General features: G+C 40.2%; 1 protein-coding gene across 3 annotated transcripts in view; it reads right to left on the bottom strand.

The window, feature by feature from the left end:
• KLF12 (Kruppel like factor 12) overlaps positions 1–21,613 on the bottom strand; it is a 422,474-nt gene that overhangs the window by 263,594 nt on the left and 137,267 nt on the right. For all 3 annotated transcript variants that reach the window (XM_045011495.1, XM_045011488.1, XR_006578411.1), the window contains exon 3: positions 9,251–9,340. In XM_045011495.1, coding sequence (XP_044867430.1) covers positions 9,251–9,340 — 90 coding nt within the window. The remainder of the gene's footprint in view (positions 1–9,250; positions 9,341–21,613) is intronic.

The following is a 21,613-nucleotide window of genomic DNA, read 5'->3' as shown; positions in this document are numbered from 1 at the left end:
TGGATTCATGTAAGAGCAAAATGCTTTCTGTAATGATGAAGTTGACCAATGATGATGATCACTAGAAGAAGGGGGAAACTAACAAACTCATGTGTTCAAAAATGGCAAGGTTTGTTATAGATGGATTTGAATCTATTCTAAAGAATGACATGCAAATGGAGACGGGAGATAGTCAAAGATTTTTTACTTCTCTAGTTTCTATGAAATCTCAGCCAAACAACAAGATGTACAGAAGAATGAATGTGAAAGCAGACATCTTTAAATAATAGTTCATTAAATACTCATCCTCACAGCATGAAATAAAGGAATAAATCCAGTAAAGCATAATCCTTAAAATAATTTACGTAAGCACTCATTTCCAGAGAGAGAGAGAGAGAGAGAGAGAGAGAGAGAAGAAAAAATGCCTATAATACTAACACACACACAGAGAGAGAGAGAGAGAGAGAGAGAGAGAGAGAGAACTTTCAGTACTTCCCAGCAGGATAGAAAGTAAAATATTCATTAAAAATACTATTTATAAAACCACCTCAGATAGGGAAAAGAGAATTAAAGAACAGCAATAAACAAGAGAAAAATAAAAATGATCTCTTTCCCATCATAAACAAACAAGATTAAAATAATTTTAGCAATACTGCAAGACGGTGGAGTTTATATCACACTGCTGAGACACACTGTAGTGCTATAAATTACTATATTGTATTGCTTAATATTTGTTTTATTTCTGTTAAGCTGCATTGTATATAATAAAACAATTTGTACTTGTAGAACACTTTTCATCTGAAGATCTCAAAGTGCTTTACAAAAGCAGGTACGTATAATATTGCCAGTTTACAAAACAGACAGACAGTTTGTTCGTTTGTTTGTGACCACATGCACACAGTAAGTCAGTTGCAAGCATAGGAAAAGAACTCTATGATTCACTATTCTATGTTCTAACTGCCATGTTTTCCTGCTCAAAATACAGACCTTCTGTCTAATTCGTAATAGAGTGACCACCCTGAAGCATGTAAATCTGACAATTTCACTTAACTGTGCATCTAATCTGCTTTTCCCAGTTTCCCCTTTTCCTGGCTCTGCTTGTATCCCCCAATTTTCTTAGGTATTAATCAACTTTTCCTCAGCCCCCCCAGCCCGCTTATACACAATCAAATAACATAAGGTTAGAATTCAAGAAATGGGCCAGAACAGCAGCCATGGAAAATGAAGGCTTTCACTTTATCCACAGAACACATACAGCATGGGCAGTAGCTGTGCAAGCTCCCGGCTTCCTCACACTGCCTCCTATCAACTTGATCTAACTTGACAGAGAGACCTCAACGAAGTGTGAGAGATCAGTTCCACCCGAATCAGGTGTGCTTGATTGTTGACCTCTATATTGGACCAGTTAATTCTGTTTTGGGCATACAGATACCTATTCTATAGAGGATGCACTCAGTTTGAATCAATTTTATTTTATTTCACCTTGCTGTACACTGACCTAAAGTTGGGATATCAACTGTAGCATACATAATACACACAACTAGGATGGGTACCCAATTTTTAATTTCAATGTGTAGAGAAATTATTGGCATCAAAAATTGGGAATGGCATAATATTATATCATGCCTGTGTTTACACTGAAAGTGGAACTGTAACAGATTATATTGCTAGATTATATAGTAAGTTCCAATGGCTTAGGGAATATATTACATTCATTAACGTATTGTACAAGCTCACATCAGACAGATATCAAAGTTCAGAAACAGGTAGATGTCAGGGCTGATCGAAAATTTTCCACTTGAATTGTTTTGACAGAAAAGTCATCAAATTAAACAATTTTTTGGGAGGTATCTGCTTTTCCACAGAATTTTTTTACATTTTATATAAAAAGCAGACACCCAAAAACCCAGAAGTTATCAGCGAAAAACTGATTCAGAAATGCTGCCACAGTGCCCTATGGGAGTTGTTGTTCATGTGCCTTATGCACCCATTCTCTTCTATGGCCTGTGCTCCCCAGCCACACTACATCTCCCCGGATGCAATGTGGCAACTCAGCAAGAGGGGAGACTGTGGTGCATTATGCAACATGTAGTCTGGTCAGGGACCCAGGCCCATAGAGGAGAACTGAGATGCAACTCACTTGAACAGTAATTCCCATGAGGGACTGCACGGACATTTCCAAAATCAACATTTTTTTTTTAAATTTTAGGAGGAAATGTTTTGGTTTTTTTCTGCCCAGACAGTCAAAATTAGTTCTAGTAGATGAGAATGTCAGAGTCATTTTATGACAATATTGTGACACTAACTGGAAATCAACTGAGCAGCTGTATAATGGCACCCTAAATGCATGGAACAGCCCCCCTGCTCTCATGTATCAAACACTATCCCTCTTCTCCTTCAAATCTATCCATAAAGCCCATTACTTATGCTAACTCTTCCTCCACTGAACCCTTCTCTGTTGATGCCATTTTGCTTTCTTACATTTGTACTGGTCACTTTTACTTGTCACACTAGTCTAAGTTAGACTGTGAGCTGCTTGGGGATGGGACCTTGCCTTTTTGTGTGTTTTATACTGTGCCATATATGCCTAGTGCACACAATAAATAAAATAAAATAATAAATAAATAAAATAATAATAATAATATTGCAGGTATTTGGAAGAATCCCATCACAATGGCAGCTAAGCATACTTTTAGCCAGATAAAAACAGAACCAAACTCAATTACAGGAATGGGGATCATGTTCTCTGCAATGCTTCACAACAGCTGATTCAGCTACCTTGGAAAGGTGAGCAATGGTAGATAATAGTCAGTAAATTACGTTACAGAGGATCCCAGGCCCTACTGTTAGCTGAAATTCTGGACAGCATGATGCATCTTACAGCATACAATATCCCACTGCTTTTTTTATACCTATAAACTTGACTAATTTGACAAAGTGACTGTATAGTCTTTGGTATTATTGTCATTATAGATAGTGCAAACAGACCCATTCTACAATTAGGAAAGCAAAACTCTTATAATTAAAAGTTGTAAAAAGGCTGGGAATTTTTTAATATTAGGGACCTGCATCTGATCCCAGAGAAATGAATGTAAAATCCCATTGGCTTCAAGATTAACAGGATCTGGACATAGGTGGGAACACATCCAGCCTCTTTAGGCCATCACTTTTATATTAGTCTTGAATACATCACTCTTACAGACTACATTAGGGCCTGAACCTGCAAACCCTTAATATGACTGCTGTCCTGGATCAGGTCCACAGTCTGACTGACTCCCATAGGAATCAGAAAAATGCTAAACAGTAAGGGTGTTCAGGATCAGGAACTTAAATGGCCTTTGAGAGCAGGATTTGCTCTGTTTATGAAGGACCATGCACATGTATGATTCTGTATAAATGAATAATGAGTCATAATCACAATATTATTTCCAGTTTTTTAATGGTATTCCTGGAAGTATGGCAAAAGGAAAATGACAGAAAGTAAACATATGCAATTTTCTGTGCAGGATCGGATATATATATCCAATATATTGGTGCATCCCTATTTGTGAAGTAGCCATATCACCATGCTAAACCTGCTTTATCATTTTAAGAATAAAAAAGGAACACCATTCGCTATCTGGCTGGAGGAAAGAGTGACAAATTATAAGTAAAAAGTAGCAGTATTTTTTTTCGATTACCAACACAGAGAACTCACAAATACTACACTAAAATCAATTACATGGTATCAAAAAAGCTTTACCATATAATCAACTAAAGGAAATTTTATTGGAAAGTCAAACAGGATATCACAGTATTCAGTCACTTTGAACCTACCAGGTTGCTATTTCATCAATAATATTTCAGCCTGTTTTCCCTCACTTTCAATATTAAGTTATGTACATAGCTTACATGTTTTTGGTCCCAAAAATCAGATATGCAGCAAAGGAAAAGACCCCACATGCTACTCCACCATTAGAATGGAGAACAGGTGCTGCTATCTACACATATACATGCTATCAACTTCAAATTTTGGAAATAAGATGGAATACCAGGCTGGTGGTGGTGATGGTGGGGAGGAGGGGGGGGAAGAATAGACGGATTTCTTTCTTTCTTTCAAAACAAGGGCATGGGTCATGGTGGATTTTCAATCACTGACCATTTTTAAATCAAGATTTGATGTTTTCCTAAAAGATCTGCTCTAGGAATTTTTGAGAGGAACTTCTACAGCCCGTGGTATACAGAAGGACAGACTAGATTATCACAGTGGTCCCTTCTGGCCTCGGAATCTCTGAATCATATTAGAAGGCTAGATTGCAGGCTGTGTGATTCCCAAAGTAACCTAACAGCAGTCATTGCTATCAAGACTATCCCATTCCCAAACTATGATTCAATACACATTTTAGAGATCTATGAATTGAAAAGGGACTGTTTTGTTTAAAGCATTATTGTCATCACAAAGGCCATGCCTCCAGAACTATATAGCACTTCTGCCATGGAGAGGCAACTGTTGCAATTACCCTGGCTGGGTAGAACTGTAACATTTGTTATAATGTATATAGCATCATAGGTGTGCATGATATTTTACAGACACATAAGATGAGAAGATCATATGGCAAGAGGAGAAATAGACTTGGGAGAGCAATATTAGCCTTTTAGTGGGTTTTGTCATTGTAGTCATTCTTTTCAACATCCAGTCACGGTCAGCAATGGGAATAGAAATGGATGAAGCAGAAACTATGGGATGAATTGAGGATGACAGAAATGATCTTTGAGGAGAGATCTGAGGACAGAGAGTAAAGTGATGAGAATGGAGGAGATTAAAAGATTTAAAAGTTGTTGAAAATTGAGAGCACTTTATTATGTCTCTCTAAAAAACACTGATATGGCCCTTCTTTACACCTACTCCAGTAAGAAAGGACGAATAATATATATTGCCCCCAATATTTTGCTTTATGTTTTCAAATATATCTATATAAAACAGCTGCCATATGGGTACATGTGATACATATTATCAAAGTGAATCAGATCTATTAGATAATGTTACATAGCTTTCAAGCATCATCTAATTTGCGATGCATATGTTTCAATTTTGCATCTACAAATGCAAAAAATTAAAATCCTTTTAGCAAAACTAGGGCCTGCAAACACTTATGCAAATGTATAACTTAACTTATATTAGTATAGTTATGCGTGTTCTTAAATGTTTTCAGGAGCTGAGCCTTATAAACTGCAATTCGTATAGAGCTTTTACACCTCATATTCAAGCCACTTAGCACATTACATTTTAGCCCATTGTTTAACATTACTTCTGTTAATGAATTCATTGGCAATTCTCTGTCACTGAAATGTCTCTAACTTTTGTATGTCTCTTTAGTACACGGTATTTTTTTTCCAAACTATTTCTTGGTATAGCATGAACGTGAACATTTTTCCTGCTGAAATACCTCATTTTCTCCTGTAAAGAAGCTGGGTTGCTTCTTATATGTTTCTCTCTGAAGCTGGGTACTGCTAGACAAAGATTTTACTGAAGATCAAAAGATCTCAAACAGTAGGACACCAGAGAATATTAAATGATAAACACATTTAGATTTCTAAGGTAATTTTACCAAGTTATTAGTAATACTAGCTCTTGTTCCACAGTAGGAAAGGTAATAATGAATCTTTGTTAAAGGGCAATGCAGTAGCTTTTATGTAATACCTTTTCTTCACTTATGATAAAGTCATTAAAGCAGCACTGTGTCTTCTTGAGACCTCATACAATAATCTGCATTAAATCTCCCATGCAAAATTAAGGACAGCATTTCACTGGAAAAATAAGCATCCACTCTCGCTAATGCTGATGCTTTCCAAAAATTATAAATTTACACTAAATCAGTAAAGCTTTTCAGAGTGCAACTGCTTAACATTTTTCAAAGCAAACAGAAAATCCATTCCCCTTGCAACTCCTCTATTTCATATTCGTCTAGTGATCTCCATCTCCCAGGTCTTGTCTTCACTGCAGTGTTAGCTCGAGATATAACCGAAGTGTTGTCCTTAACCTAACTCCCATCCACACATTTAACTCAAGTTAAATAGTGCTTTAAACTCAAGTTAGCTGGCCTGTTGGGGAGGGTTGGGGTAAGCTGACTTCAAGTGTTGCTAGAGCTAGAAATACAGTGAGGATATGCAACTCTGTGAGGCTAATACAATCACTCTGTGCAGCTCAACTGTTGTTTTGTAGTGTGACCACTGGTAACTCAAGAGGAATTAATTTGCATGTAAATAACTTGAGTTAACACGGCAATGAAGACAAGCTCCCCCCAAAAACCTACTTCCAAAAGTGGAACTGAAGTCAAGACAGGAGTGGCAACTAAAATTGTGTGCATCTTGACTGACTCAAATATGATACATTTTCCAACACACAACTATCAGAAGGCACATAAATTATTACATCATCAGAATAACAATATTTTCCATGGTAGGTACATTACCATATACTCAGGTAATCTGTATTATCATTGCAGCTGGTATACTGGGGGACGAATTTTCAGATTTGTGTTGTGCAAGTCTATGACAAGCAATATCTTCAACAAATAGGATTACAGCCTTTTATGCTAACCAGTAATCCAACACCATTATTTGATTCATGCAGTAATGTACAATTTAATTTTTTTTAAAACAATCTTCTGACTAAGTCTGGAACCTAATCTTCAAAACCCAAAGCAGATCGGAAAACTCTAGTGACTCTTGCAGTTTACATTTAAAGCCCTCCTCTTCCCCCCAGCTTTGCCTTCTTCAAATCCTCCCATTTCTTCAACTTCTGTTCATCCATAGTTCATACTTGTACCATCTCTTTTCCCTCCAGTTTTAATTTCAATTAATTCTATTAATACACTTTCTTTCATTATTTCATCTCACCAACAATTGCAGGATTGTTTTTTATTGGTACAGCTTTCAGTGACATGTCTAGTCTAATCTAGTTTTAAACAAACTGAGTGATGGAGTTTCCACCATTCTTTTAGGTGACTTAGATGGTAATCTCTTTGGAGTAGAGACCATGTCTTTCTATGTGTTTCTACAGCATCTAACACAATAGAGCCCTGATCCTGACTGGGGCCTCTGGACACTATCAAAATAGAAATTAATAAATTAAAACTATTTCACTGTGTAACAGATTCCACTCAGTATGTTTTTCTTATTATGCAGCCTAAATCAGGGGTCGGCAACCTCTGGCATGCAGCTCGCGAGCTGGGCCAGTTTGATTACCTGCTGCATCGGCAGGTTTGGCAGACCACGGCTCCCACTGGCCGCGGTTTCGCTGTCCCAGGCCAATGGGGGTGGCAGGAAGCCGTGGCCAGCACATCCCTCGCTTGCGCTGCTTCCCACCACCCCCATTGGCCTGGGACGGAGAACTGAGGCAAGTGGGAGCCACAATCGGCCAAACCTGTCGACACGGTAGGTAACCAAACTGGCCCGGCCCGCCAGGGTGCTTACCCTGGTAAGCCGCGTGCCAGAGGTTGCCGACCCCTGGCCTAAATCATCACTTTCATGGCCTATTTGTTGATTGCCTCTTAAAGATTTATAAAGGTGCTTTATTCTTCTGACTAGACACTACTTTCCTGCCCCAATTAGCAGTGAAGCACATAAACTTCCAAACTAAATTGTGGTCTTTGTCCAAAGGCTCAATCACTGGAAAAAGAGCAATGATGTCATTTTCTGAACATACAGAAGTCCATAAAACTTTATTTATAAAAGAACCAAGGAAATTAGGAAATCAAATAAATTGTTAATTTCCTTCTAGTTTCTAAGACCCAAGTAGGTCTTCTGGTATCAAGTCACACTTTAGTAAAGTATGGAACTTTTTTTATTAAGGGGACATGCGATACTCAGCGTAACTATTTGCTTTTCTCTATCAAAACACATTTTACTATATTTGCTTTCTAGTCAGTATTAAGAAAGGTTCATGGTATACATGGGTTTCATGCCAGCCCCCACAGAAGTTATCAGAAAAGTTACCATTAATGGATCAATCTTTTTAGCACTATGGTTTATAAAAAGGACCTAGTTTTGTTGCCTTCTCACCCTCCATACTGTATTGCATTATGCCACCTCCTTATGTGTGTTGAGGGTGCTCTTGTATCCCCTTTAAGAAGCTGCACGGATGAATCAGAATTCCCTTAAATGGTGTCTTTCCTCTCAGAATGAAGCTGGGAGGACATTTTAGGGAACTGTTCTTCCACTTCCAAATCCTTCAAAGTAGGCCCCATAAGGCTCAATCCTCTCCCCCATATTGTCCAAAATCTAAATGAAGCCATCGGGAGAGGAGCTGGAAAAACACAGGCTGAAGTGCTAGCAGCTAACAGTAACCTCTAAATCAACAAAATTACCCCTTCTATTATATCTGCTACCTAATGAGGGCATCTGTCTGCAGAAGGTTACGTTGCTCTGCAATATTTGAATCCTTTTGCCTTCCTCAATGCTACTGGATACCCATATAGGGACTACCATAATAAGAAAGTATCCTATCACCATCATCAGCGTCTCCATGGTCATCCACACATTCCTGATTTCCAGGCTTAACTCTTGCAACTCATGCCCAAGAATGAAGCAACTCACCCTGAAAAAGCTCCAACTAGTACAAAATGCAGTAGCCCTTCTTCTTAGAAACATTGACTGCTGTGATTGTAACACCCTCGCATTCAGCACTTGTTCTCCACTGAATAAAAAATCCAGTTCAAAATCTCTGTCCCAATATTAAAGATTTCCATGAGGTCAGATTTAACTACCTGAGAGATCACCGCCTTCTCCATGATCATAAACTCTCAAAGCAGCTGTGTTCCACCAGAACAAGGAAGCAGTTTTTCATGAAAAGCATGGAGTTTGCCAGGTGGGCAGAGGAAGGAGTGATGGGACAGCTGATACATGGCAAGATCCCCAAAATATACTACAATGTACAATATAATGTTAATAATAACAGAGGGCAGAAAGTGGCCTATTGTACCCACCACACAATTTTTATTTCTTATTTTTTTGGCAGCACTTTCAAAACTTTTTCCAAGCTAAACCCAAGTAAGGATCCACACTGTTCCAAAAACTTTCAATATATCTTTCTAGAGTACAGATTGCTCTCCACTCCCAATGGATGAGATTGGCAGTTGACAGATGCGTTTCCCAGAGAACTAGCCTCAGGAAGACAACAGAGAGAAGAGCACACCATGCTGGGGAGAAGCTGTCCACTGGAAAGTCTGGAAATGATTACCAAGACACTGAAGAGGAAGGGGGGGGGATTTTTCTGGAAACCTCTACTTACCCCTTGTTCAGATTCCAACAGTTCTGTTTTGACTCTGACTGCCGGCATCCCATCAAGCATTAACATTCTGTTCTCAAAGGCGCTGATGTCCTAAGTAAGGGGGAAAAAAGAGAAGCAAGAGTCAACTTAAAAGGAAAAAACTGTTTGGCTCAGTTCACCTACAATGCTGCAGATGCCGTACCAGTTTGCTGGTTTTTGCTATAAGTTCATGTTCCCTAACATGAACACTCACAAAAGTTTGGAAATTAATATTGTTTGGTACATAGTTACCATCAATTTGTTAATTATATTAAAAATACTGTCAACTATCCTATCAATTACTTATATGCATGGAAACTAAATCTCTGTGGTACAGCAGGAAATGATTTTCTGATTTCGTCATTTGAAGCAGAAAGATACATATGTATCATCTCTCATTCACTGCTAAGCTATCAATGGTCACCTCCAATCCACCAACGATGTTAGCCTCCATCACCCACTTGTTACATTTTCAAACAAGCACCTTTGTGCTTTCTCCCATGCTGCCCCACATGCTTGCGAGGAGTTTCCCATAAATATCTGCAAAATAACTCATTATCCATCTTAAAAACCCTCCTCAAAACTCTCTCTTGCTATGATGCCTACAAAAAACTTGATAATAGTAAGGCTGTTGGGCTGAGACTATCATACTAACCAACATTGTCTCATTGTTTCCTTGTACTCTCCACCCATTTGTCTGTACCCATCTGTTGTCTCTTGCCTTATAGATTGCAAGGTCACTCTTTTTGTTCTGTGTTTATACTGCACCAAGCATAATGGGGCCTTGGTCATTAACTACTGGCCGCAGTTCGCTATTCCCAGCCAATGGGAGCTGTGAGCAGCCGTACCTGCGGACACTCAGGTAAACAAAGCATCTTGTGGCCCGCCAGGGGCTTATCCTGAACAAGCCGCGAACCAAGTTTGGGACCCCCTGTCTTAGGCCCTATGGTAACTCAAATAATTAATACTACTACTAATATACACACACACACACACACACACACACACACACACTTCCTCTTTGCTAATATTGAAAACTTTTGAGTTAGAATTGGCAGCCTTGTGTCCACACATGCAGTTATTCAGGAAGAGCAATTTCTGAATAGCTATTTCAGAATAACTTCATGTGTAGACAAGCCCTAGATCTCATGGGCGGGGGGGTGGAGGAGTCCACAAACAACTGAGTAATTGTATTCCCAAATGCCTTGTTTTCATACTAAGCTATTTTTAATGTAACAAAAGAAAAGAATGGTTTCCTTTGGAATGACAGAACAGCAACATTAAGTGAAAGCTCACAGATCATATTCAGGGCCAAAGCTTCACAAGTAATACTCTGCACTTCTCTAGCACCTTTCAAATGGGTATCTCAAGTACTTTTACAAATAGGCACTGCACTGTGCCTTTAAGGCACAGCCCCACAGCAGTGAGTAAAAAACTGCTCCAATGAATACAACAGGGTGGATGAAGGCAATTCCTCCATCCTCTTCTATATCACTGAGGGTTAGGTACAATCCATCTTAGCTACAGAAACATAATATTGCCATGGGTGGCAAGTTTGTAGAAATTTTGGTGGTGCCCAGAACCCGCCCCCCCCAACTCCACCCCCACCTGCCTAAGGCTCTGGGAGGGATTTGGGGGGGGAGGTCTGGGGTGCAGGTCCTGGGCTGGGGATTAGGGTGCAGGAGGGGTGCAGGGTGCAGGCTTTGGGATGGAGTTTGAGTGCTGGGTGCAGGCTCCGGGCTGGGGGTGAGGGCATCAGAAGGGGTGAGGGGTGCTGGCTCTGGGAGGGAGTTTGAGGGTGGGAAGGGGTGTGTGGGAAAGGGGAGGTGGTGCACACTCTGGGAGGGAGTTTGGGGATAGGAGGGAGTGCAGAGGTGAGGGCTGTGGGGCTGAGAATGAGGGATTCATGACGTGGGGGGGGCTCAGGGCTGGGGCAGAGGATCAGGGTGCAGGGGGATGAGGGTTGGGGCTGAGGATGAGGGATTCATGATGTGGGGGGGCTCAGGGCTGAGGCAGAGGATTAGGGTGTGGGGGGCTGAGGGGTTTGGGGCGTTGGAGAGGCTCAGGGCTAGGGCCAAAGGGCAGGGTAAGGGCAGTCTGCCTTGCCAGTAGGGGATGGCAGGCACTAGGACCCTGGGGCAGCAGACAGCAGTTCTGCCGGGAGCCGTTCTACTCCAGCAGCAGAAGCAGGCAGGGACGGGGCAGGGCGGCGGGGGGAGACCCGCGGGGGACAGGGCACAATCCAGGCAGGGCCAGGGGAGAGACCCAGGTCCAAATATTGCTGGAGCAGGGCCCCCAGCCCTGAATATTCCTGGTGCCCGAGCACCGCAAACCTATATAACCTGCCGCCTATGAATATTGCTACAACTATTTTACAAATTGGATAATGAAGGCACACAGGTGAAAAGGGACTTTTTCATGGTAACACAACAAATCAGGGACAGACTTTGGAACCGAATCCTTGAGTCATGAATCCAAGCCCCTGTTGTAACCACTAGTCTTCCTCTTCAGTAATGTAAATCTAACGGGAAGTCTCCCTTACATGTATTCCGCTGGCAGCACATCAGTATAATACTCCCTAGTGCATTTATTTATTTTGAAAGCATGTGTTCACTACCATATTTCTTCATACAATTTATTTTACAAATTGAAAGGTGTGAAAATTGCTGCTAACCCAAGTATAGCGTCCCTCGGGGGTGGGGGTCGACAACTCCAGAAAAGCACAGCAACTTTAATCACATGGTTACCTTTGTGAAGTTTCTGAGGAAATGGACCTGACTGGGAAACTGAACGTAAGGGAACACTATGAGCATAAAATTCAGTCAATTAAAAAAAAGCAAAAAATAAAAAAACAGAAAAACATCTTTTAAAGTATTTTAAGTACACCTCTACCTCAATATAACGCTGTCCTCAGGAGCCAAAAAATCTTACCACGTTATAGGTGAAATCATGTTATATCAAACTTGCTTTGACCCACTGGAGTGCACAGCCCCGCCCCCCCCCCGGAGCACTGCTTTACCACGTTATATCCAAATTTGTGTTATATCGGGTCGCGTTATATCAAGGTAGAGGTGTATTACACCTTCCCAAGAGTCTCAATTTTCATGACAGTACAAGTAGTCGGGTCTTAAAAACATTTCTACCTCCCCTGTTGCTGCATAAATAAGTCATAGTAAAAGAGGAAAACTATAGGCTAGTCTACGCTAGAAGAACTGTAGCAGGTCTGGTGAAGCACTGTATGCTGACGGGACAGCTCTCCCATTGGCATAATAAAACCACCTCCACAAAAGGCGGCAACTATGTCATTGTGAGAAGCTCTCTCTCTGACATAGCGCTGTCCACACCGGTGCTAAGGTCGGTATAACTTATGTTGTCATCGCTCAGGAGGGTGGCTTTTTCATACCCCTCAATGACATAAGTTATACCGACGTAAGTGGTAATGAGTACAAGCCTGAAAACAGGAAAACGAACACGTCGATTCTCAAGGTACTCCCCACGGGCAGACCAATTAGCCCATTTAGGGTCCCACTGGCTTAAGCGGGGCTCTGTGTGGCAGCTTGCAGGAACGGGGTGTGTGGGGGGGGAATGGGACATTGAAATTGATTACACGTAAAATGCTCCCATATGCACCAAAGTCAACAAGCTGAACAAAACTTCCTCTAATCTTTTAATAATAATCTCAGATACTACAATAAATTACACAGTTTCAGACAAAATAACTGACATTTAAAAGCAAGCTAAGATGTTCACCTGTTTCCTACTAAGATCTCTCTCCATAATGTGGCAAACTTAAAAATGCTGGATACAATGAAGACCAAGAAAATTTAAAATATAATGCTTTAACACAATTTCTTTAATCAGCTTTGGATACCTTGATTTTTATCGGGGTGGGGGTTTAGGGATTACGATACCAACAAAATAACTCAATGAAATTGTTCCAGGCTCAAAATTCATGTCCTAGGGCGTCACTTAACTTCAGTGGTTTGGATGTGGTTTAGGGTGGAGCAGCAAAGGCAGCCAGCTTGGCATTCCAAGCTCTGTAATGCTTTTATTCCACTTGCTAGGAAGTCCCTTCCCTTTCGTGATTTATAAGAAGCACAGTTTTGAGTTTTACAGCAAGATCAGGAATCTAGCATAATAAAGCATCTCTTAGGCTGTTTAGTTTGTAGACAAAGAAGGATGAGCTGATATTGCTTCACATCCCTAAGGAGGTCTTACCCAAATGAAAAGGGGAAGAGACTTTCTTGTGCAGGAGGCACAAGCAGAAGGGGGTGAAAAAAAAGAGACAAAGAGCGATTCAGAAAAGGCAGGTTTAATGAACTGTTAGAATCTGATTAGAGGCTAATGTACCCTTTAGTGCTTTGTACCAATTTACAGCTGATATACTTTAACCATTTTTCCCACTGGCTGTGATAAACTCATTAGTTTTAAAAATACAAGCTAACCAGAGTCTTCGAAGTTTAAAACTGATAAATCATGGAAACCTGACTAGTTCATGTATCATTTAACACATTTACATTTAACTAAATTTTCATGGCTCCCCCTTCCATTTGTTGCCTAAAATCATATTTCTTAAGAGGTAAGTTCTGCCTTTTGAGCTGTGGTCTGAAGAATGAGCACAGTGAACAGTTCTGGCTTTTGGATCATGTATAATTTGGACTGGGAATAATCACAGAAACAGACTTCTCCCAAATCATTTCTTTTTTGCGCTTATAACTAACTGGTTAACTTGGGACATGGTCTGCTACCTCCCAAGCAGATTTAGTCTGTATATCATAAGTAAAAATGTAATGTTTAGCCCAATATTCATGTATAAACTTGCTTTACCATTTTTGAGCCAGAAAGAGAAAAAATAAACTGAACGCTTTTCCAAATACCAAAAAAAAACCACCCCATGACTATTTTTGAAACAGCTGTAGAAGGAAAGTAGACTGTTGCTGAGAAGAACCTTTGAGGGTAAATTGGTTTTAAATTTGATCGAGCTATGGTGCATGCTTTTGAAAAAAATCACACTCAATTTTTAACAACCAGAGCAGTAGAAAGGGGGAGTGTCAGGTGTACTTTCCATGCATGAGTGGTAATTTTCTTGCATATTCAAGCACAAATAGAAAAATTATACTAAAGCAACATATAGTCATTAATGAAGCAGGGCCCTTTTGAAATAATATCTATTACTGAGATAGCATATTTTATTGGTAGATTTCAAAGCACTTTACAAGGAGGTCACTATCCTTATTCTGACCTGAAACACAGAGAGGTGAAGTGACTTGTCTAGAGTAGTCCACAAGGCCAGTGGTAGAACTTAAATCTCCCAAGTCCCGGTTTAGTGCTCGATCCCCTAGACCACATTGCACTGAAGGTCTCTCATCTGCAATCTCCTTACTTGCATATTGGATGAGGCCAGATTCCCTAGTCTTTATTTCACCATATTTGGAATATTGTATACAATTTTGAATGCCCTGATATAGGATTTTGACAAACTGGAGAGAACTGAGAACAGAATAAAAAGAATGAAAGGATTTAATAGGCGTGACCAGGAGAGAATGGTTTAAAAAAAACAAAAAAACAATGTACCTAAATATGCATAGCTTATGTGAAAAAATTTGAGGTAATTTGACAAACTTCAAATATCTGATTGGTTTTAAGAGTAAAACAAGGGAGGTGTTTATGGTAGTCCCATGAGAAATATATGAAGAAAAGGTGACGAACATGAGCAAAAGAAAATATACACTGAACATTAGCATCATTTTTATCAATACATTTGATTCAACTATGTAATAGTGTCCTAAGGTAGAATCCTGGTTGTAAGAGTCAGCGCTTGTCTACACTACAGAGTCTTTGAAAGAATAGCTATACTGATACAGTCACACCAACTGAAAGAGCTTTCTAGTGGAGATGCAGCAGAAGCCCACAGAAGAAGTTCTGCTTGTATAGCTAAACCACCTCCCCAAACATTAATATCTAAGTCAGTGGTGCTCAAACTTTTCCTGTCCTTACCAGTAGTGGAATCTGTCCACGCTCCCACTCAATTACTACACAGTTGACTCAGCTGAGGAATTTGGGCTGACGGCAGAGCTCCGGACAGAACTGGAAATTGGGGAGGAGGTGGGACTGGAGGTGGAGCTGGCCTGGGGTTGGAGAGGAAATGAGGGCAGAGCTGGGCTGTGGGGGAGGAAGCACAGAATGGAGCTGTAACTGGAGCCCGAGCTGGGCTGGAGGCAGAACAGGGAGCAGAGCAGAGCTGTGGCTGGAACTGGGCTGGGGATGGAGCAGGGGGCGGAGCGGAACTGTGGCTGGAGCTGGGCTTGGGGCACCTGGGTGGTGCTCCCTACTCACCCCCATGGGAGCTGGCCCAGGGCCCACTGCACCCCCCAAAAAAACATTCCTCCATGCCCACTTACGGGGGCATGCCCCACAGTTTGGGGATCACTGATCTAAGCCAAGAGAAGTCTGTATAGTTGCATTGACACCAGAGTTTTTGTTGGCCAGCGCTATGACATTTTCCCACACACCTAGCCAACACAGCTATTCTGGAAAAACTTTGTGGTGTAGACTAAGCCTGACCGAGAAGCAGACTGACCAAGATACTTGTGAATGTGACACAAGAAGAAATTTTGCTCTGGCAGGGAAATGTACATGACCTGATAGAAATCATAGATGGAAAAGCTCTATTATTCTAATTTGACTTCATTGTCTTCCTTAATAGATTCACCAGTCCAACCTAAACGAAGTGTTTTACCATTAAAACACATTCAGACCGCTGCTCTAATCCACTCATACAGTAACCACTAGCTAAATTCAACTCCCATTGACTTCAGGGGGTACAGGATTGAATCCTTATCCAGGAACGTTCTGTGTATGTTGCAATAATATGGCTTCCTGTGAGAGCAAAGATCTTTTAGCACAAATACATACTCAGCATGTGTGTTCGAGCCTCCCTTTGAACTATATATGAGAATACCAAAGGCACTGTTTCATGGATAAGTAACAACTGGGTTTTGAAATATCTTTATGAAAAGGGCAAAATGGGACTGTATATCCTGAAAAGATAAAAGACTTTTTCCCCAAAAAGATTTTCCTTCAAGCCACAAAGATTCTACCCCCGTAACACAGAGAAAGCTCTGATAGAGACAGCTGCAACAAAGTCCTAAAGCAATGACACATTTTAAAAAAATCCACTTTTTTAATACTTACGAAATCATGTTATAAAATAGTATACTTCAGAGTGAACAGCCAACTATATATACATATTTTCATGTCTCAAAACCAAAAACCCTATGTCTGCACAGGAGGAGAGTTTGCATATAACCAGTCAGAGCATAATCAGGGGATAGGTTTGTAAATAACATCCAGCGAATACAAATGAGATGCACAAAAGCCATTTCTGGAATTGCCATTTACTGCTATTGCCAAACAGGAGAAACAGCTCACTTGGTTGTGCTTAAAAACTGCACATAGAAGGAAGTGAGAATAGGAGCAGTTATAGGGCCAGTCATTGATTGAAATTCTTCCAAAGCTTCCCGTGAGACACTCTCTCAGCCAGGTGCTCAATGCCTCATGATATATTCTGGACACAGAGCTGTCACATGTCTGCAAGCCTGCAGCACCCACACTCCTCATCCTCACTTCACCTTTCCGGTGAGCATTTGCCATTCTCAGCAGCCCTACCAGTGGGTCTGTGCTGCTTTCTCATATCCTTCATTTGAACTCCTGCAGACCAAGTGCTCTGTCAGCTATTTAGAATAGAATTCCTTTGACAGATTTTCTAAACCAAGAAGAATCCAGGCTACCTCCACCTGCTCCTGAAGTGTTTTCCATTGTCTTGATCTTGGTAGAACATTCAAATATTTCCATAATGACCTGAATGGCTGCAGTGCTGGAAAAACTTCATTTTCATCTCAGAAGTAGGATTTCCTAATGGATTATACCTGTTAGAAAATTCTTCAATTTTCACTTTATAATGTAGGTTTAAATGTGGGATGAAAAACCACTCATATTTCCATTTTTGAAAAATGAAGCATCAGTTACTTGGGGGAGGAACAGGATGATTTTTTTTAGATTATTTGTATTTAAACCTAAAGGAATGAATAACTTTTAAGAGAAGTAATTTTGGAGGCCTAATCACTGATTGTGCAACTCTTAATCAGCTTTCATGTCTGCAGATTTTGCTTCTTTATTCCAGTCACTTATAAGCAAGTTTTCAGTGAAATATTATAATTTCTTGATGCATTCTTTGATTCTTCATTTCATTCTTCTTTCAAAGTTTTCAATCATCTTGCAAATCTTGATCTTGTTCTTGAATATTCAAAATTATCTCCAGATGAAAATTTCAACAAAGTTCCTTTTACAGTTTTCTGCCCTTTTTCTTTGATTCTCATATTAGAGACATCATTAGTCTATTCATAGCTGGACCCTGCTTTTCCTGCTGCACTGCAATCTTTTATCAATTTTTCCAGATATGTATATTTATTTTTATACTGAAAAGATCAATGAAACTTTAATATAATGAGACTTTTATAGGTTTTCCACTATTATAGGAAATATTACCACTCTTCCCTTTTCATTTTGTCTCTTTGGAATACTCTACTAATCATATGCTCCATGACATTTTTTGTCAGAATCTTGGTGTGACACAGATATGCCCAAGCAGATAATATTACACCTATGTCAGACCATCTTCTCAGTATTTAATCAATGGGGTCATGTATGGTCTCTGCTGAAAGCTAAGAAGTACCTGATTGTCATGGTTATTGCAAAATGTTTGTATAGGAAACTATTTTAGAGCTATGTAAATTATAGCATATTATATTTCAAGTCTGTTGAGAATAAAACCTATCACATGAGGAGGCGGAGCCTGAGAGTCAACATAAGAACAATGAACATCCGTGGACACAGCCTATGCGTACTGCCTGGAGATTTACAAAGACAAATGAACACCAGGAGAGTTCTCATAAGAAGGGCTAAGAGACAATAGCTTGTCACTGTAAATGGGCAGATGTGGCCCAAGTGGCTATCCAACACAGAGAGTGACTCGGCCAGTAGAAGCTGAATTAGTGAATTAGTGTCTTGTGAATTAGTGTACGTTATGGATGTACAGTAGATAGGGGACTGGGCAGTCGAGCGTAACAAAGTGGGATGTGTAAATTGCTAGCCTGCAAAGGGAAAGAGCAGACCTCACGGAGCCTGTAACAGAGTTCCTATGTTGCCAACAGCAGATGAATGAGTAGAGTGTCTCATTGTGGGCGCAGTCAGGGCTCCCTCCTGCTGTAATCAGGTGGTAGTGATTCACCCTAGACACTGCAAAAAAGTATCACACTTGCATACCATGAAGTGAATATCATTTTTACTTGTTTTCTGCTCCTTTGTAGCAATAAGGGGTTACTTCCAGCAGATATAAATTACATATCTATGTTGGGTATTTCTAAGACAGCTATCGCTGCGGTGTCAAAGCACTGTACAGTATGGTGTGATACCCTGTACCCCATATTCACCACTTTTATATTGTTATAATATATTTTGTACAAAGTATACCTTGTAAAGTATCATTTGAAAATTCATAATCTGCTGCATATTATTATCCTATTGAAATGGGTGTATCAACATTATATGTGAAGTTATGAGATTCTACTATATGATTGTTACTGAAATATATTGTAAGTCTGGGTAAAACCCATAAACCAGTTTTCAGAGACAAAGACACACTGGCAACTCCAGATAGGTATCAAAGTCAAGTGGGCTATCACTTACTTAAGCAGCCATTCTTCAGCAACAGAGAAGTGTAAACAAGAAATTTACATTTCATCTCCAATTTCATGTCCACAAGGGACTGTTTGTCTACATGCCAGTAGGGAGGCAATCCTCAAAGAAAGGAAGAGGGTATAAAAATAAGAGACAGATGTGGCAGGCTCAATCACAGAGACCTGCTTGGGACTGCCACCTGATGTGCTGAGACTACTTCTGAGCCAGTTTTCTCTGCCAGTTTGAGCCTCCAGAAACCTGCCTTGTTGAGTCAGACACGCTCCAACACAGACCCAGAGTCTGAACCCCAAAGCTGCAGACTTAACTGAAAACAGCTTAAGAAGTGCTCCTGTCTCTAGCACCCAGAGACCCAGCTCCCAATGGGATCCAAACCCCAAATAAATCCATTTTACTCTGTATAAAGCTTATACAGGGTAAACTCATAAATTGTCCACTCTCTATAACACTGATAGAGAGATATGCACGGTTGTTTGCTCCTCCAGGTATTAATTACATACTCTGAGTTAATTAACAACCAAAAGTGATTTTATTAAATATAAAAAGTAGGATTTAAGTGGTTCCAAGTAATAACAGACAGAACAAAGTAAGTTTCCAAGCAAAATAAAACAAAACATACAAGTCTAAGCCTAATAGATTAAAAAACTGATTACAGATGAAATCTCACCCCTATAGATGTTCCAATAAGTTTTTTCACAGACTGGACTCCTTCCTAGTGTGAACATAAAAATGATCATACTGGGTCAGACCAAAGGTCCATCCACCCAGTATCCTATCTACCAACAGTGACCAATGTCAGGTTCCCCAGAGGGAGTGAACTTAACAGGTAATGATCAAGTGATCTCTCTCCTGCCATCCATCTCCACCCTCTGACAAACAGAGGCTAGGGACATGATTCCTTACTCATCCTGGCTAATAGCCATTAATCGACTTAAACTCCATGAATTTAGTTTAGTTCTCTTTTAAACCCTGTTATAGTCCTAGCCTTCACAACCTCCTCAGGCAAGGAGTTCCACAAGTTGACTGTGCACTGTGTGAAGAAGAACTTCCTTTATTTGTTTTAAACCTGCTGCCCATTAATTTCATTTGGTGGCCCCTAATTCTTATATTATGGAAACAAGTAAATAATTTTTCCTTATTCACTTTCTCCACACCACTCATGATTTTTTATACCTCTATCATATCTCCCCTTAGCCTCCTCTTTTCCAAGCTGAAAAGTCCTAGCCTCTTTAATCTCTCCTCACATGGGACCCGTTCCAAACCCCTAATCATTTTAGTTGCCCTTCTCTGAACCTTTTCTAATGTCAGTATATCTTTTTTGAGATGAGGAGATCACATCTGTACGCCATATTCAAGATGTGGGTGTACCAAGGATTTATATAAGGGCAATAAGATATTCTCCATCTTATTCTCTATCCCTTTTTGAATGATTCCTAACACTCTGTTTGCTTTTTTGACTGCCGCTGCACACTGCGTGGACGTCTTCAGAGAACTATCCATGATGTCTCCAAGATCTCTTTCCTGATTAGTTGTAGCTAAATTAGCCCCCTTCATATTGTATGTATAGTTGCAGTTATTTTTTCTAATGTGCATTACTTTACATTTATCCACATTAAATTTCATTTGCTATTTTGTTGCCCAATCACTTAGTTTTGTGAGATCTTTTTGAAGTTCTTCACAGTCTGCTTTGGTCTTAACTATCTTGAGCGGTTCAGACAGCAGAGAGGTTAATACAGACAGCATAATCATAACCAGAAAACTACAACCTTTCCATAGACACTCCACTTGACCTCCTCTGTACAAGACCTGGTGCAACCATAGGACCCTGGTTGCAACAATGATCTATACAGTCACAGTTCAAGTCAATAACGTCACAATAGTGACCTCCACATCACCTCTCCTACTTCCATCTCTCAGCTCATGACTACAACTCTCAAAGAACAGAACAAACAGGGAAGTGGTCCCAGGCTGGAAAAGGACGCAGCCTGTGAAAAGTATTGCAGCTGACGGTGAGACAAATAAGCCTTTTAGCTTGGTAAAGTTAGGAATTAGCTTGCATTTTTATCTTTTTTATTTCTTTTGTAACCTATCCTGACTTGTATGCATATATACTTGTAATCACTTAAAATTTCTCTTTCTGTAGTTAATAGACTTATCTTACTGTTTTATCTTAACCAGTATGTGTTTGCATTAAAGTGTGGGGGGAACATCTACTTGATAAACAAGGATGGTGCATAATCATTACCCACTGTTGGAATGACAGACTTACTATGAGATTACACCATCCCAGGACAATATTTAGCAGTACAAGACACACTTTTTTGGAGAACAAGGATGGGACTGAGGAAATGCAGGGTTGCCCTGTAAGTAATTTATGAGTGGCTAGCTAGTAGCTCTCAATACTGTGTAGCTGGGAGGAAGTTATATGCTAAAGGCTGTGTGTGTGAGCAGAACCTGGAGAGGTGGTTGTTCACTAGCAAAGCAGTGCAAGAGGCATCCCAGGCTAGATTGTACCCTGGGGAATATCAAATATGGTAACTGCACCTAAACTAATGCTAACTCATTTGATCAATTCTTTTCCTGCCACAT

Source organism: Mauremys mutica, chromosome 1, assembly GCF_020497125.1.
Source record: "Mauremys mutica isolate MM-2020 ecotype Southern chromosome 1, ASM2049712v1, whole genome shotgun sequence".
In the NCBI taxonomy this organism is placed as follows: domain Eukaryota; kingdom Metazoa; phylum Chordata; order Testudines; family Geoemydidae; genus Mauremys; species Mauremys mutica.
Note: the sequence above shows the minus strand (reverse complement) of the source record. Positions and strands in the feature narration are given on the sequence as shown.